The sequence below is a fragment of the Aulonocara stuartgranti genome, assembly GCF_965226115.1.
Source record: "Aulonocara stuartgranti genome assembly, chromosome: 22".
Taxonomy (NCBI): domain Eukaryota; kingdom Metazoa; phylum Chordata; class Actinopteri; order Cichliformes; family Cichlidae; genus Aulonocara; species Aulonocara stuartgranti.
Window position 1 is genome coordinate 29,189,958 of NC_138957.1, and position 16,733 is coordinate 29,206,690.

Below are 16,733 nucleotides of genomic sequence, written 5' to 3' on the forward strand. Positions count from 1 at the left end.
GAAGCAGTCTGACACAGAAACAAACCTGGAAAATGCAGAAACATCTTGATACCTTCAGCTGACTGCGCTGATCCTCCACTTCCTTCTCATCACCAGGAACTTTACTGACGTCGCGCAGACGAGTCTCGTAACTCTTCAGCGTGTCTTCTGCATCTTTAGTGTTTCTGATCACGACATCGATCGTCTTCAGCCTGAAAACAAGATGTTCGCACTTTAGGAACAGCAAAAAAACGCAAACACATAGCTGTGGCTTAAAATCCATCAGCAAGTTCTTGGGAGAATCGCTAAGCCTCACTTGTCCAGGTAGACCGAGGAGAGGCCGTAAACATGATCCATCTTCTTCAGAGTCATGTCCAATTCAGAGCGCAGCATCGGGGCGGAGCTGGACTGCTGAGGAGAAGCCAGAACCTCCTCGGTCTTTTCAGCAATGGAGCTCAAGTCGTTCTTCAAGCCCTCCAGCTCAGACTGCACTTTCTGTTACAAACAAACAGGAAGATAACTTGCTAGACGACCACTTATTGTTTACTCATATTTATTTCTGCATTCATCTTTGTGTTTTGCACCATTTGCTCTGCCGTCTTCAGGGCGCAGGCTTTCAGTGGTTCCTTGTCGACAGGCTGGCGGAGACGCGTCACCGTTCGATTCTCGCAGCCTTCCAGCCTCAGCCGAAGGTCCTTGATCTTCGTCAGGTAGGTTTTGCACACAGTCTCGTCTTGCTCTCCTAGTTGGAACAACACATATTGGATTTTATATGTATTTAAAAGACGACTAAATCTCTTTATATAAGCCATTTTTAGCAATTTAAGAATTTGAACTAACTGTAAGAGGTGCAGTATTAGTTTCAGGATCCTAAAAGTTAAAGCAGTTATTTCACAGAATTGCCTGTGTTTCTCTGGATGGTTAAATTTTTGTTAACCAATTTAATCTCCTAAGAATAAAAAAAAAATTCTGATTTCTCAAAAAATCATAAATCTCATTAAGCTAGATTAGAATTTTCCATGATCTGCAAACTGAATGTACTTCTTCATGCATTAATTGTTCCATGTTGGCTATATTTCATATGTGTTAATTTGATCAATTAAGTGCTTTTTCCATTCGTTGATTAATAGTGGGGATCAGCTGCCATTAAAATCCATGCTCAGAGACAGGAATGCATTGATAAGTGATGTTAGGAGGGATTCCCAGAATCTATGAGGATGATTAAGTTGATTGAGGTGAAGCATGAAATGAAACATGACAGAACAACAGCTCTCAGCCAGTCAAAAGCTCCTAGCGCACATCGGCCACTTTATTGGAAACACCTTACCTGCTCTGGGTGGCACATAGTCTGAAATGTGAATGCAACAGTCAACTTACACACAAATGACTGAAACACAACTCGTGCAAATGAGAAATGATTTAAAAAAAATATGTAAACAGAACACAGACATGAAAATGTTTCAGGAAATGCTGAGGTGATAAAAGAAACTGATGTTTCAGAAAGAAACTGTGCAAACCTTGCTCTGCAGAGCTGACCATTGTGTTGTAGTGCTGGTTGGCTAGGTTGTAGTTGGACTCCACCTGCATACGATCCTCAGCCCCAAACATCTGGGAGTCCTGGCTGTCTCTCAGGAAGTCCTGATAGTGCTGCTCCAGGTTCCTCAGTGCTAGTCGGTACTCCTCCACCCTCAGCGTCTTAAACTACAGTGGTAACAAGGATGGTGGCTGATATCAAACATTATGAAAACAGCAGTTCAATAGAAAGCTGTGTCTGTATGTACAGTACCGAGGAGAGTGCAATTATCAACTATAAACCAAGTAAAAATAATGTTTCATAATGTTTTTGAAGAAAAATCAATTGATCGTAACAACAAATCTGCACATGCATAATCATTACCTATCAATATTTTGGGGGGAAGTTTTTATGAACTGTTTTGACAGCAAATTGATATACTAGAGAATAACTAATGTGTACTGTTCTGTTCAGCAGATCTACTGACAGGATCTTGAGTTAATCTTAATCTGTCTTACCCAGATATCCTTCCACGTATCCTCAGATACCATCTAGACATAGTTCGCACTTCCATTTCTGCATAACATGTGCAGCTGAGTAATCTTTGAAGTTTTGCTGTCTATTATTAGCCCCATTAGAGTTTTTCTGCCTCACAGGCATAAATCTAATGTTATTGCAACATGAGGTAAAATGCACCCCAACAGCAGTCATTTCAGCCCTGCTTTCATTGATACCACCAAAAACTATTTTCCGAAAGGTTTCACATTGTGCTGTTACCATGCTGATGTTCCAGCTTTTAATGATGTGGATGTCTCTCATCAGGTACTGCCAGGACAGCAGGCTCTTCATGTCCACAAACAGCGTCTGCCACATGTTCTGCAGCCTCTGGAGGTTTCCGTCCAGCCTGAAGAACGTGAGGTGGAGGTTAGTCTCCAGCGTGTGCACACACAAACGTGCGCATGCGTTACAAATTCAGCCGGGTGTTCTTTGACTCACCCGGCAACACTGTTCACAGCGTCCCTGTTGGTGGGTGGAATCAGGAAGCAGATAGATGGGACAGACGCCTCGTTGCCTTTATCATTCAGCACCTTCCACTTGTAGGGCTGCGAGTTATTCAGCAGAGCGCATTCATCGCCTCTGTGGACTGTGATCTGGAAGAAGATGAAAACAGCAGCTCATAACTGGCTAGATTTTACTGTATATTTTTTTTAATGTTATGTCCTTTCAGCGTAATAGAAGTGAACCAAAGCAGGACACAAGTTGAAACTCAATTAAGAATTTCACACTCACCATAAACAACTTAGGAAGTCTATGGCTTACCTCCATCTGCTTGAAGTCACAAACAGCCTGGACGGGCAGCTTTCCCTTTATCGGAGTAGCAGGGTTACGTGGTTTCAGCTGGACGATGGTCTTGGCTCTCCGCTTCAGGCCTTCCAGGTGAGTTTTGAACTCATTCAGTTGCTCTTTCTCATCCTGGGAAGAGCACATAAAATTCTCAAACTCTAATTCAATAATTCAAAGACATGCAGCCTAAAACGAAGCTCCCACAAACAGAAGAGTAAATATTTCATGCTGCTTTAACGGTGTGGATTTGTTTGCCAGTTCACAGTTTCTGGATGAGCTTAAAGGAGCAAAACACTGGTGAATAAACCCACAGCTGCATCCTGAAGCAGATCTTCCAGCCGTGTGACCGTGATGGTGCGGTCGCAGGTGTACTTCCTCTTCATAGTGTCTTGGATCTTTTTAATCTTCTCCTCTGCCTCCTTCACGTCAGAGAAGAACTGGATCGAGAGAAAAGTAGACCAATTAAGCTGCAGTGGTTTAAAACACATTAAAAACCTGCAGAAAGGGACAGATTTAGTGACGGCCAGCTAACTCGCCAGACATGCGGAGAGCAGTCTTTAAGTGTGGATACCTTGTCATGCTGATAATCATACCTGATAGTAGGCAGTGTTTTCTTTCAGGTGAGTTTCAATGCAGCAGCACAGCTGGAGGATCCAACTCCACTGAGTCTGCAGGGCTCCAGTGAAGGCCTGAGGAAGAGGAAGGATGGAAGGGGAGAGAAGAAAAAGCACATATGAGAAGAAAATAATAATTTATATTTAAAGTTCAACAACATGTGCTCAGCGTCCCACCTCGATGGTCTTCTTGGCTGGGTGTCCGTCCCTCAGCAGTTTGTCTCCTGTGGTCTGGACACCGTTCACTTTCTTCTCCCGGAGCTCCAACTCTCTCATCAAACCCTGCTCCACAGAAACGACAACCAATCATATCAGTACCATCGTCATAACAAGAAATGAGAAACCCACAAGAACATCTCAGTATTACTGTACCGAGTAGTTTTCTTTCTTGGCTGCCATGTTGGTGTTTCGCTCGCTCCAGTCGTAGTTCACCTCCTCTTCCTCTTTCTCATTCAGCCACATCAGCTCTTTGGTTGCTGCAGTGACAAAGGCATGAAGCTGGTCCATGTAGCGCAGGCGAGCCTTTGAGGAGTTCTACAGTAATGGTGACACATTAGGAAACATTTTTGCAGGGTTAGGAAGAAAACTGGATGGTATTTAAAACATCAAGGAAAATTTTCAGGGTGTTTCTGAACTTCAATGAAAACAGCTGTCGAGTTTGACCTCTCTACAAGACAACAGTGTTTTTTGATTTTAGCGACTCGTTCGTATTTACCAGGAGCTTGCCGTATTGTAGCTCCAGTTTTCCCAGATAGTCACGGTAAGCAGCTTTGCTGGCAGGTGAAATCTGACTCTGGAACAGATGAGAGACGCCGTAGAAAGAGATCATTAAGAAGAACTACTGATGAGAGTTCAGTCTGTTCAACAATTTCCACAGAAAGTCCACATTTCAGTTCATAACTACCCAACACGTTTTTTGCTTGTCATTGCTGGTGTCTCATTTATGAAACATAAGGCTTCCAGGTTAAATCCACCTCTTTGCAAAATCTCATTCTTTTACACAAATTGCCGGAAAAATCCAGGATGTGTGCAGCGATTCAGAGGTGGACACTAAGCTAACGCTCTACTGCCAAATACCAATTTTCCTCCTGAGATTAAATCTCTCTCTGCCTCATCTACAACACTGTCGCAGATACTTGGTGCCAACATACCTCATCAGCCTTGGCTCTGTCTATCTTGGAGCGGAACTCCTCCACACACTGATGGAGGCCTCGTTGGCTGCCCAGCTGGGACTCCACGCTGGGAAGGTCCGAGCCCCACTGCCCTTCGTCCACCCGTCGCTGGTTTTCCTCCACCCAGCTCAGCAGATCCTGGATGTAGCGCAGCGTGACTTCATCCAGCTCGGGCCGCACCCTCACGGGGGCCTGCTGCAGGACCTGGGCGCTGTGGACCTGGGTCGTGTGGACTTGGGTCATGGGGATCTGCGTCATGGGGATTTGTGTGATGGTCACACCTGACTTGAGGCGCAGATTGTACTCGCTACGGAGGTTTACAAGCCGCTCATGGAGGCGATAAACTCTAAAGACAGAAACATGTGATGAAAAAAACGTTCATCGATTTAAAATGTAAAGTTCTAAGATTCACTAGTTTGACATCTAAAGTAATTAGAAAGGAAAAAAATTACTAATTAAATTGATTAAATCCCATGATGTCTGTAGAGCTTGATTTCTTTTGTACCTGCGATACATTTGTTCAGCTTGAAGGTGGCGTCCATCTTTTAGCAGCTGAACGTCATTGAAGAGGAGGCGGATCATCCCTTCTGCTTTTTCCAGATCTGCCTCCATCTCTGCTGTGTGCTTTGCAGGTTTCCCTGAGCTCATCAGCCTCACATCCTTCAACAGACAAGTTTTCACATCTCTTTATTTTACTGCAAATAATTTGCACAAAGATGCTTTTATTGGCTGTCCTTAAGAGTTTGTGTCTCACCGTCTGCAGCAGAGTCTCCACCTGGTTGAGCTGCTCCTCGCACACCCCTGACTCCATCTGGACCTTGCTGACAACCCTCTGAAGTCGCTCCAGCCTGCAGGGAAGATGAAAGGTCAGAGGTCAGAAAAGAATTCAAACAGTGCAAACTGACAAGCAGGGATTTCCCTACAGGATACTTTCTCTTCTTTCTCAAAAGTAAAAATGTTAATAATAATTTAAAAAAGAAAAACTTTGAAAGGATATATTAAAGCACTCACTCCGTCTTCTGGCGGAATAAATACTTTAACGCATATCCCTGATGCATGAAAGCCATGTTGTTGCTCCTTTTTGAGCTGTGTGTGCCCAGCAATGCAGAGATGATCTGAAACAACTAAACTAGAAGCTGTGCCCTCCCTTCCTTGTGATTAGACAACTTTATGAGAGACTATTTAGTCTAAGGCTATTGCCATGGAGACGACACAGCCATCATGTGTTTGCCCTAATATGATCTGTACTTACTAATCCACAAAGCCGACTCAGTTTAATTTTATTGCCAAAGTGGACGTTATCATTAGGAGATGAGTCATGCTCGTGGTCAAACTGGAACAGTTTCCTCATGCTTTGTGGTTTTGCTGCCGTTTTGTGCTTTGGCAACACAGCGCATGTGATGAGGTTTGGATAACAGCCTGGTTACCTCTCAAATTCAGTCCTGAGGAGACGCTCCCTCTCCAGGATGGCGACATGCAGACGACCCCATTCCTTCTCCACATCTAAAGGGTGATAACCTGGCGGCACTTTGACCTGACCAGCCTGAACCGCACCCTGCGAAAGATAACAAACAACATACAAAAAAACATAAGATAATATCTGTGATCATTTAAGGCCTCAAATTCTGCTCAGTCTCAGATTATTTATCTTAAGCGATAATTCTGTGCTCCAGGGAAAAAATAAACATTTATAAAACTGGGTCTAATTTATTGATGGTGGGAAGATTTTCCTTAAAAGATTTTCAGACTGAAGGGGTACGCTCAGTGGGCCGTGGACATAGCAGTATTTGGAAAGATGTCCTTTAATTTATGTATTTTTTTAGTGACTTTTGTAAGCGTGGAAAAACAGGTGGGATTTTAGTTTATTACTGCAAATAAATGGACACTATTTTCTATTTGTTTTGCACTTTGCTTTTGCAAATCTATCTTCTTTTTATCTGTCGTTTACAAATACAGAAATTTATTTGGAACCAAGACTATTTGTTATGTGCTGCGGTTTGGTGGGATAACTATTTAAAATATTAGCCTTTCATCCCTTCATATTTTTTGTGACTGCTGATTTTTGTTCTGCTGGGAAATCTCACCTCAAAAGACTTGAAGATGTGTTTGGAGCGGTTCTTGTCTGCCTCTTTGGCAGGAAGCTCCGTTTCCTTGAACTTCAGAAACTGACGCCAAAGAACCTGCAGATGATAAACGTAAATAACAAAAGAACAAAAAACACGTTGATCGTCAGCTACTTGATCTGTGTCACACTGATTCTTTCAGATTGTAGGACGCGATCTAGTCACCTCAATCTCTTCGTAGCTGGTGGGGAACTTCCTCTCCTCAAAAACGAGGATGTGGTGTCTGATCCACTGCAGCAGCATGGTGACCAGCTCATAGTACTCCTGCCAACGCAGCTCCAGCTCCTGAAGCACAGATGTTCAAAATAATTACATGCTGATGTTTTCCAGATTGTCCACATGTGATTTCTTTTGTGCTAAATTTCTCAGGCTGCAACTTCAAAATTAACAGGATGATCATTTCTATGTATTTTACATATAATAATAATAATAATAATAATAATAAGTAAATGCAAGCTTATAATGACTATAATGCAAGCTCAGGGCATTTAAATAAGAATAACTCTTAATATTGCATTTATATTTTGCATTCTACTGCTGCAGATAAAAGGCGGCACCCGAGATGTTGCCTCTGCTGCTGAATAATTAATCAGTGATGACAAAAAGGTGGGCTCACATTGGCTTTGACACCATCCTGGACGTCTGGTACCCTGGGCATGGCATCATACAGAGAGGACACATATGTGATGATGGATTTCTCATCTGGATGGGGCACATCGACATCTGTACAGAGCAACAAAGACGGAAAAAAACTGTCATGTTTCAGGGAAATGAAAAAGATGGATGAGTGGTGACTTGAAGTTCCTTAGCTACCAACTTGAATACCAAGTCTATTTGTGGGACCTCTGAAATATTAAAACACAAAAACACTCACTCATGTATTCGTTCCTGTTTTGCAGCATATAAATATCAAACTATTAACAGCTAATACGTAGATTTCCACTCGTACAGCAGTGCAGGCAGGAGAATTAAAGGAAAGGGAAAACGCTTTGCCTACAATTAAAAGTGACTAAACTCATGCTTAAGTGTTCCCTAAACTAAATGTTTGAGGGTGACTGTGCTCACCTTCGGGGTCCAGCAGTCTGGTGACACCCAGCTCTCTCTCTGCCACGCTGAAGGCCTGCTCCAGGTTCTGCTGGTTGGACTGTCGGTACACTTGACTCATATCGATCAGAGAGGGTCTGCAGGCAGTAATCAGCCAGGAAGAACAGTGAGCGGAATCAGAGCAATACACTTTATTACTGCTGATCCAGATTTGATTTAAATGATAGATGACGGCAAGAAAACATGAGGTTAATTAACAAGGTTGGGCTTAATCTGAGTGTTAAATTATAAAAAATGCCCTAAAATGTGCAAAAAATATCGGTTTTCAGTATAAATATCAGCAAAAATGCTTCTGAAAACTATTTAATAATCCCATTTTTTTCATGAAAACACTAATTGATAAATAATCTCTGAAGCTCTATTGACAGGTTAAAATGATACAAGTTACATATTTCATGAGTCAAGTTGCTGGAGGCTAGCTGGTCACGTCTAGTATCTCTATTACAATATGAAGGGCAGGCAAAGACAAGACTTGCTACCACAATGAAGATTAAAATTAAACAACACAGACAGTTTTTTTTCTCTGTGCACTTTGCCAGGAAGTTTACCGCAATGTAATAACATGCGGGAACAAGCTCAGAGCATCTTAAGGGATCAAAATCCAATAAACTTCAGAGAGAAAGGTTGCATAAGGACACAGAATATCCAGTAAATTCTCCATACACTTCCACAACTCTCTGTATGTAGTACTCCTTTTGGGGTTCTCTGTCACCATAGCGCGCCTGTCTGTAGGAGTGTCTTTCTCTGCTCAGGTGCATGACGTGACGCTCTGATCCTAGCTCCTGCTCCTCGCTCTGGGAGCCTCGACTGGGGCGGGCACATAAGCTGTGCGAGCTTTGACCCGAGTCAAATGAGCTCTCGGTGGGAACATCCTCACAGAACATGATCACCCGCTCATCCAGGTCACTGAGGGAGCCCAACGTGCTGCTGGAGGCGCTGTTCAGACGCCTCTTCGAGCGGAACTTTCTCTTCAGGCTGTGCATCGTAGTAAGAGCCAAGTTTCCAAGCTTTGATTTTGCAAAAGCAGAAGCTAATTAAAAAAAACCCCAAAACGTGACGCAATGGAAACCAGTTAGAAATTCCAGTCTTGCCGCTTCCTGCTGGGATCCAAATAGTTATTGTCCGTTTTCTTATTTTGTTTTTTTAGAGTCCTCACTGCAGTCCTCAGCACATCCTTCTCTTCCTCTACCAAGAAAGAAACTGTGGCAGAGGAGTTCGAGTGCTAGCGTTTTGCTGTAACCTGCCAAGCCTCCACCTCCAGGGCAGCCCTTTTTTCCTCAATTTAATATGATACACCCGTTCTGTCTCTTATTTCACAGAATAATGCCAGCTCAAGTCGACTTTCTAATAGTGTGCTGTTTTGTCTGCCATGTGCTGCAGGAGCTGGAGGTTTGTGCAAACAGAATCAAAGTGGCACTCCACCCAAAGTACATGTTTCGAGCGTATAGTCACCTCCTTTGGGTTTGATGGGTGGCTGTTAAACACCAGTTTCCTTACTGACAAGGACAACGGCAGCTGTAGTACACTTAAAGTCACGACACTTCTTATAGTGACAGTTTTGAACAGCAGCAAATGGTTTATTTTGTTCTATTTTTTACTCATACATACAACAAAATAAAGCATTTCCATCCGAATTACTTTCTATTTAACCTTATTTTGATGAACCAGAGATTGTTTGGGACATGTTGAACAGCAGAAAATCTGATTAAGCTTCTTTGGAAGTTATGTTACATCCAATAAAAACTCCTGCAAGCCACATGGTCAATTATATCCTTTTATATACGTCTTTTCTACTCTTATAGAAACTTAAATAGCTTTGCACAAACTGACCACAGATGGTTTTTAAAGCATCCTTTTATGCCGTACAGTACAGCGTCTGACACATTTTAGCCTAAACTACCTTATTTAAAAGCTGTTTATTGTGCCTGAAAGTAAAATTTAGTGCTTTTAAAAGCATTTACTGTGCAAGTGTTAATTACTGTATTTAATCACCAACTGTTAAGGTATCTGTCAACACAAATTCTTCAGTTGTGACTCAAGCACAAGCAGCATGTGCAAAACGATGCACAAAAAAAGGAAAAAGAAAAGTAAAGATATCATAACAGAATATCTGAAGAGACAGTTTATTACTGCTTCAGTTATTGTACCTCCTTCACAGCAAGGCACGCACAGGTGGACTTAATAAGAGCTCACAAGTTAAATTAAGTGTCCCAGTAAATCATAGCATTAAAGACGCAAACAAAAATACATAATTTAACTAATGAAATTATACTAATAAAGTTACAGTTTGCTGAAAATCTATGCATTTAGATGTAACTCATAAATGTTAAATACTGGAGTTTAAGGAAATGTTTTTAGTTACAAAATATCTGAATTCAGAATGAATGAATGAAGTCTCCCTTGACTTTTCTCTTAATGTTTGATTTATAGTAAGTGTTCCATATTTGTGTCCTGACAAGTCCAACACTGCACGAATGCCAAATTCAAATATGAATTTAGGATTGCTGCCTGGATCTATGCCGATAAATAAAGGAAGAAACAACAACGTGAAATATGCAAAAGGTTAAACGTGTAAAATTCCTGCCTGCGGTGTTACAAGATCCCCAAGTCCAGGCAAGTCTTTCCAACTAGAAAATGTGTCTGTGACGCTTGAAAAACACCTCTGTGCTACAAATGGCCATGATTTCTATTCACGCAAGGCCGAGTTAAAATCAAAACACCTCACTGAGGATGCTGCTCACCTGTGTTTGTGTATGATGGCGTTGAACAGCTTGCCATCCCTCCAGCTGCCGGTGAAGTTGTCGCAGCGCAGGCCCTGGTATCCCTCCACCATCCTCTGAGACCACAGCAGCAGCTTCTCTTTGGCCGTCATGTCGTCCGACTGACCGTTCACCTGAATATCTGAGATCTGTAGGGCAAGACGGGCAAACAGTCAGTCATACGAACTACAGAGATCTCCTTTCATATCAGTTAGACTTGTGTTACTGTGCTCACAGCTCGTCTGTGGCTTTTCTAGACAACTTTCTCCCATTCAGTTCTTGCACAAAGGTGGTATTAGCTAGTACACTACCATTTTTTTCCTGTTCTTGTTTCCTTTAAAGAAAGCGGCAGAGATGCAACACTATATAATAGGAATTTTAAAAGGTGATATTTATTAAGAGGTCTTCTTTTCCTGGAAGACCTGGAGGTGGTGGCTGATGACATTTACTCTAATGTCTCTGCTTAGACTTCTTTGCTTACAACCCGAACACGGAGAAAGCGGCAGAAAATGGATGGATGGGATGATTATTATTTTTCAACTTGTCTTGAGTTTCACATTTAAAGATTAACTGAGACTGAAATGCTAATTGGAGGGCAGAGTAAAACTTTTCCTGCTCATTTCTTCCAGATTTGAGATGAGTCACATTTTAAACCTCAAATGTTACACGGCACTTTTGCTCGGAGAGCTCCTGACATCCATTAAGCTCGCTTTTTGGAGGATGCTTTTTAATTACACGAGCAGAAAACAGTAATTTTAGAGCGAAATTGTTTATGAGCAACTGAGTTGATGATCTTCTAAAGTTACAGTGTTGTTGTGCCAAACAAAACTTTACAATAAATGTCTCAGTAGCTGTAAACGAAAGTTGGACCGTGCAGCAGAAACACCACAGGAAACGTCTTTTTTTAAGAGCTGCGAGGCTAAGCTATGAGTCACACGAGCATGCTACCAACGTTTCCCACAGCAAAATGGTTGATCTTCATAAAAGAAGAGAAAGGACAGAATAGACCACTTTTTAGAGTTTCAGCTTTTGAATTCCTGGACATGAATTTTACTGCTCACATTTTAAAGCTGTTTGACGGAGTGTGACCATTAGCATGAATCCATCACCCAGAAGTTTCCCAGTGTGGTACAAATGGTGCTTTTGAATGTTTTTGGTATTTGTTTGCCTGGTTCACGTACCAGATGGGCGGAGGTCTCGCCTAAACTACGCACATGCTGTAACAATTAAAGGAAATCTTTTGGAAAACTCTTTTTGCCTCTTTTCTCAATGCAGAAAAAACAACCTGCTGCACGATTTAACAAAACATCAGCAAGTTTTTGTTGTCTCTGTATTAGAACCTTCTGACTTTTAACAACAATAAGACCCAGAAAACATTCAAGAGTATGATGAGTCTACTATATTTTAGTTGCTGGTGATGCATTAAGCTTTAAGTGATCAGGTGGAATCATATGTGCAATTCTGATATTTTCAATAGTAAACATGTACATGCCATGGATTTGTCAATCTAATGTTAGTTTTATGGATTCATTTGTCATCATGGAGATGTAGGCTTTTTTAAACGATTTTATTGTAATTGTTGGTAATTATTCAACTAGGAATCTTGTTCTGACTATTTTTCAGATGTTTCTGTATTTTTAAATATTTTGACTTATTCTGTACATATTATTTAAAATATTTATGACAATTTGATCAACATCAAATTAAAGTAAAAGTATTACGGAGTCGCCAGTTCATTCATATTCATACATAAAAATGCTTGAAAATCATAATGCCGTTACAACAATTTCAGGATATCATAAAGTAAGCGTTCCTGCAGGACCTCGCTTGGTCGTTTTAGTCGCTAGAATCATTTGGTTGTTTTAGGGTTAAGTGACTTCCATCGCTCTAAAATTTCATGGTGTGTAAGTGGAACGAGCGCAGCTTCGCCACCACAATCCGTTTCCAGTGTTTTGGGGAAGGCTGATGAGTCACAGCAGAAGTAATAATTTTACTTACATTTTTTTGACAGGAAAGGGTGGAGAATGGAAAAAGAAGGCATTTCTTCCTTATGTTATTTTTCCTTGACGAGGGAAGCCCCTGTGCTACAACGTGGGCACAAAATGACTCAGACAGCGGGTGGAAACCGGACCTCCACCCTCGCTGCCTCTCGTTTTAAAACGTTCCCCTTTCTCTGTCACGAAGCCGGACCATTATTTTTTTTATTAATAGACAAATCACCTGTGTGCATTAGTCAGCTGTGAGCTGCACCTGGGGAGCTCAGAGGAAATTCACCATTGTTTTTAATAACAGCATGTGCTGAAAAAAATTCTGGATTTGTTTTGATGAAATAATGTCTGCTAGATGACTTTTTTGCTTTACTGCTTTACAGCAAAGAGAATATTCAACCTTTTATGCACTGATTAGCAGTGAGTGACCATTTCTGTTTTCCCCACTGCAAAGCTTCTGAGGAAGGCCTGAGCTTCCACGTCTCCTGCCAGCTTTCCCATGGGAATCACTGAGTCATACTGAGGGACACAGAGACTGATCCCACATGCACATCTCAACATCACAGTCATTACAGCATCAAAGAAAGTACTCCCACTCTTTTCTCCCAGATGAGGAAGACATCTGCCTGCCGACTGATTCTTCCAATGTGGCGTGTGTTGCTATAGGCAGTATAAGCAATTTTATACTGTTTATGTTATGAAATAGGAAGTTAAACCTTTATATTTAGTTTGGTGGAAACCTATATAGCTATAAAAATGCATCTGAAATTCACAGGCATGTGACAATCCATCTTCTGCCAAACGTCTAATAACAGAAAACAGAAGCAAAATAATTACAATGAAGTATAAAACGCATGTTACTCATCCAGTGGAATAATCAGATCTATTAAGTGTGCAGTTTAAAAGTAAAACACATCATAGCTGAGGAGATACGACTCAGCTGTCCCATCAGGCATCAGTCAGTTCATGCTGAATACATGCTGAGAACTCGGAGTTTGAGCAGAGCCAGGGCACTTACAAAATCCTGACTGTAAAGCTACAGAACAGTGAAACACCATCAATACAAACAATCAGCTTCTTTATAACAGCTAAGCCAGGAAACTCGACCCAACTGTATTTATGCACAAATGCAAGAGTACAGATAAGGTTTGTCTGCTGCTTTGCTTTGCTACTCGTGCTAAAAAAATCGAGAAAGTTTTGAACTAAAGTGTTCGAGTGCTGTTACAGAGACAAGCCATATTAAAATAGCCTTAGATAACAGGAAGGCTTCTTTGTGCAGTTCATCACTGAAATAGGAGAAGCTAATAGTAAGTGTGGTCTCTAATCCCATTGTTGGTTATTAGCCAAATTAATTATAGGTAGCTAGCATAGACATGCTAACAGCTAATCAGTTGCTGGTCGCTGTCGACAGTCGTGCTGATAATGATAAATCATTAATACCTTTCCAAAGAACAGTTAAGTGCAATTATTCAGGAATTTGAGTGAAAACATCATTGCTAATAATTATCATTAAGTCCTTTAACCACTGCATTTATGGTATCATGGCAACCTCAGCATGAAGTAGCATGTTTGTTCAGACCTGCTGTGGAATGAGTCAGAGCTGTGGTTTGTAAATAAAGTTTTAATAAGGAACAAAAAAAAACTTAATTTTGGGATAATAATTACCTTTACCCATTTATCTAATTTATGTTTTTTAATTAGATTTGGCCTGTGATTCTATAGGTGTCTCTTGTGTTCCATATACAGTAAAAACTGCAGTTCTCTCTACATTCATTGAGTAAAGGTTGCTTTGTTAACGTGAGATTGCCCAGAAGCATTATCATAGTGACTGCCAATTGCTTCTAGATTAGCTTTACTGCCATACAGTAATTTACAGCAAAATGACTTATGAGTGTCCTACATTACCTGGAAGTGAAGGATGATGGTCCATATCAAGCCAAGGGTCAGCTTGGGGTTTCCATCTGCAATGTCATCATTCCTGATGTTGACCAGTTTGACCTGAAAGGGTGTGGATACAAATATTTTTACTGTGCTGAATACTAAGTAAAATAAAAGATAATATGAAACTGTTATTTTTCTTAACTACCTGTCTGTGTTTGAGAAAGTCCAGGGCGATCTGGACATTCTGCAGCTTGTGGAAGCGCATACGGCCTTTCTCCCGAGGCTGTAAGAGACCAGATGAGACCAAACATGAAGTGAAGGGAGCACTTTAGGTCAGCAAACAGCAAAGCCCCATGACTGAGGAACAGGTGTTTCAGGCTCCAGTAACACAAAGATCCATTCTCTACTGTACATATTTTCACAGTCATGGACTCGAAAACTTAAATTTAAAAGAAAGCAAATTTGAAGTGTGATTCAAATTCTGCGTGTTTGTGATCAAAGCGTTCAGAGCTGACCCTACAAGACCCTGAAGTGCATCAGAGATCCAGCCAAGATGTCTGCAGGTGAAAGCATGATAATGAATGATAAACATTCTCAGTGATTCTCCCAATCATCAGTCACAACTCTTCTTTTTTTTCCAAGACCTTTCAAACACTGCTCCCTGGATAATGGATTATTACACTTTGCCCCGAGTCAACTGATGACTGATAAATGTTGCTTTTCTGTTTTTAGCTGCAGTGCAATCCAATCAAGCAGATTCCATAAGGTTCAAGAACTCTTAAGCCTTAGAAATTATAGGAGTGGCGATCCTGACATGCACTCGTGCTCCAAGTTCTAAGCTGCAGAATTAGGTTGTAGTGACTTTGATTTCACTACAGTGTAAGAAACCACCATTTGAAACTGATAATAAAATAAACAGTTATTAAAAGGACAAGGACAATCAACTACAAATAAGTATTATAACAGAAGATAGAAATTCATACTCTCTATCCTGGAAATCTCCCAAGTCAATCAACCTTTATATAACAGGAATGTCTAGCAATGTTTTCAAAATCAATCCTCATTGCACAAGCACATGCTATGACTGCTGCTGGTATATTCAGCCATTTTCCATTGATATAATTGTCTTTGGATCTGAGACCAGACATGACATGAAAAGTCTAAACATACTGACACACTGAGGTCTTTGGGGAAACTGCTGATGCACAAATACGAGCAGTCATAATGTGGTTTCCATGGTGAAGTGATCTAAAAGTGGCATCCATCCTGGAAGTGATCCAGAGGTGCACCAGGAGAAGATCTTGAAGGTGAGACTTGACAAATTAAATCAGGCATGTTTCTTAATTTTTATGGGTGGAGTCTTTGCACTTTTTATGATACAGCCCTTTAACGAGGTAAGGACATAAAGCTACATTAAGAACAAAAACAGTATATTTTTCTAGTTTATTCTTTTCTATTCTTAAAGAAAGCTAACTTTAATGTTTACTTACGAAAACGCTAAAATAATTACTACAAATATTCTGAATAAAGCCACCAATTTAACCACATGTTTCCTATCATGGCTCCTGAACCTGCCAACTCACTGACAAAATGAAAGAGGACAATGTTGACACAGAAAGGGACAATACACAGGGAGTGTGACCATCATCATGCACGACCCAGCAGCCACCTGGGGTGGTGACACATGCTACGCCCGCGGAGGCGGCCAGCCACAGTCCAGGCGCCACTCACCAACCGCACGTTCCTCACAACGTCACGTTCCCTCGGCTACCACAGCAAGAGCATCGCAAGAGAGGAAGGCAGAGGCAAAGGGGGAAAGGTCAGGGCAAAGGTCAGCAAACAGGAATTAGACAAAGGAAAAACCAGGGATCAAACAAGTCAGTGCAGAGAGGTTAAACGATGGAAGCAAAGAATGAAATTAGTGTTTTAAGGTTACATCACCAGAAGGTGTGTTCCCAAAAAGACTAGTGCTAAGCTAAGTAAAGTAAAAGAGTGTGCACAGCCTCAGCATGTACTGAAATGTCCAAAAATCTCTAAAGAATTAAAGTCAACACATGCAGAAGTGGAAAGAAGAAATCCAGAGTAATATCTGCCTTATAAACATTTAAAGCGGTTGAATTAACAATGAGTAGACTGGACAGTAGAACAAAGATTACAGCAAATAGGGCAGTAGAGCTGGGATGATAAGAAATGCCTAGACAAGACAAGGGGGTTACAGAAGAAGCACAAATTCTAATATCGGAAGTGAAATACCAC

At 41.1% G+C, this 16,733-nt stretch overlaps 1 protein-coding gene across 5 annotated transcripts in view; it reads right to left on the bottom strand.

Moving 5' to 3' along the window:
* pleca (plectin a) overlaps window positions 1–16,733 on the bottom strand; it is a 48,584-nt gene that overhangs the window by 15,129 nt on the left and 16,722 nt on the right. For 4 of the 5 annotated variants that reach the window (XM_082521094.1, XM_082521092.1, XM_082521090.1 and 1 more), the window contains exons 4-27: window positions 14,683–14,760; window positions 14,502–14,594; window positions 10,591–10,757; window positions 7,811–7,926; window positions 7,362–7,468; window positions 6,911–7,030; window positions 6,707–6,802; window positions 6,050–6,177; window positions 5,377–5,470; window positions 5,128–5,282; window positions 4,602–4,968; window positions 4,166–4,243; window positions 3,823–3,984; window positions 3,628–3,732; window positions 3,430–3,525; window positions 3,148–3,273; window positions 2,813–2,965; window positions 2,489–2,643; window positions 2,270–2,396; window positions 1,497–1,680; window positions 1,307–1,327; window positions 564–721; window positions 296–474; window positions 53–191 (exon numbers count right to left, since the gene is read on the bottom strand). In XM_082521094.1, coding sequence (XP_082377220.1) covers window positions 53–191; window positions 296–474; window positions 564–721; window positions 1,307–1,327; window positions 1,497–1,680; window positions 2,270–2,396; window positions 2,489–2,643; window positions 2,813–2,965; window positions 3,148–3,273; window positions 3,430–3,525; window positions 3,628–3,732; window positions 3,823–3,984; window positions 4,166–4,243; window positions 4,602–4,968; window positions 5,128–5,282; window positions 5,377–5,470; window positions 6,050–6,177; window positions 6,707–6,802; window positions 6,911–7,030; window positions 7,362–7,468; window positions 7,811–7,926; window positions 10,591–10,757; window positions 14,502–14,594; window positions 14,683–14,760 — 3,204 coding nt within the window. The remainder of the gene's footprint in view (window positions 1–52; window positions 192–295; window positions 475–563; window positions 722–1,306; window positions 1,328–1,496; window positions 1,681–2,269; window positions 2,397–2,488; window positions 2,644–2,812; window positions 2,966–3,147; window positions 3,274–3,429; window positions 3,526–3,627; window positions 3,733–3,822; window positions 3,985–4,165; window positions 4,244–4,601; window positions 4,969–5,127; window positions 5,283–5,376; window positions 5,471–6,049; window positions 6,178–6,706; window positions 6,803–6,910; window positions 7,031–7,361; window positions 7,469–7,810; window positions 7,927–10,590; window positions 10,758–14,501; window positions 14,595–14,682; window positions 14,761–16,733) is intronic. The other variant, XM_082521093.1, reaches the window with a different exon arrangement.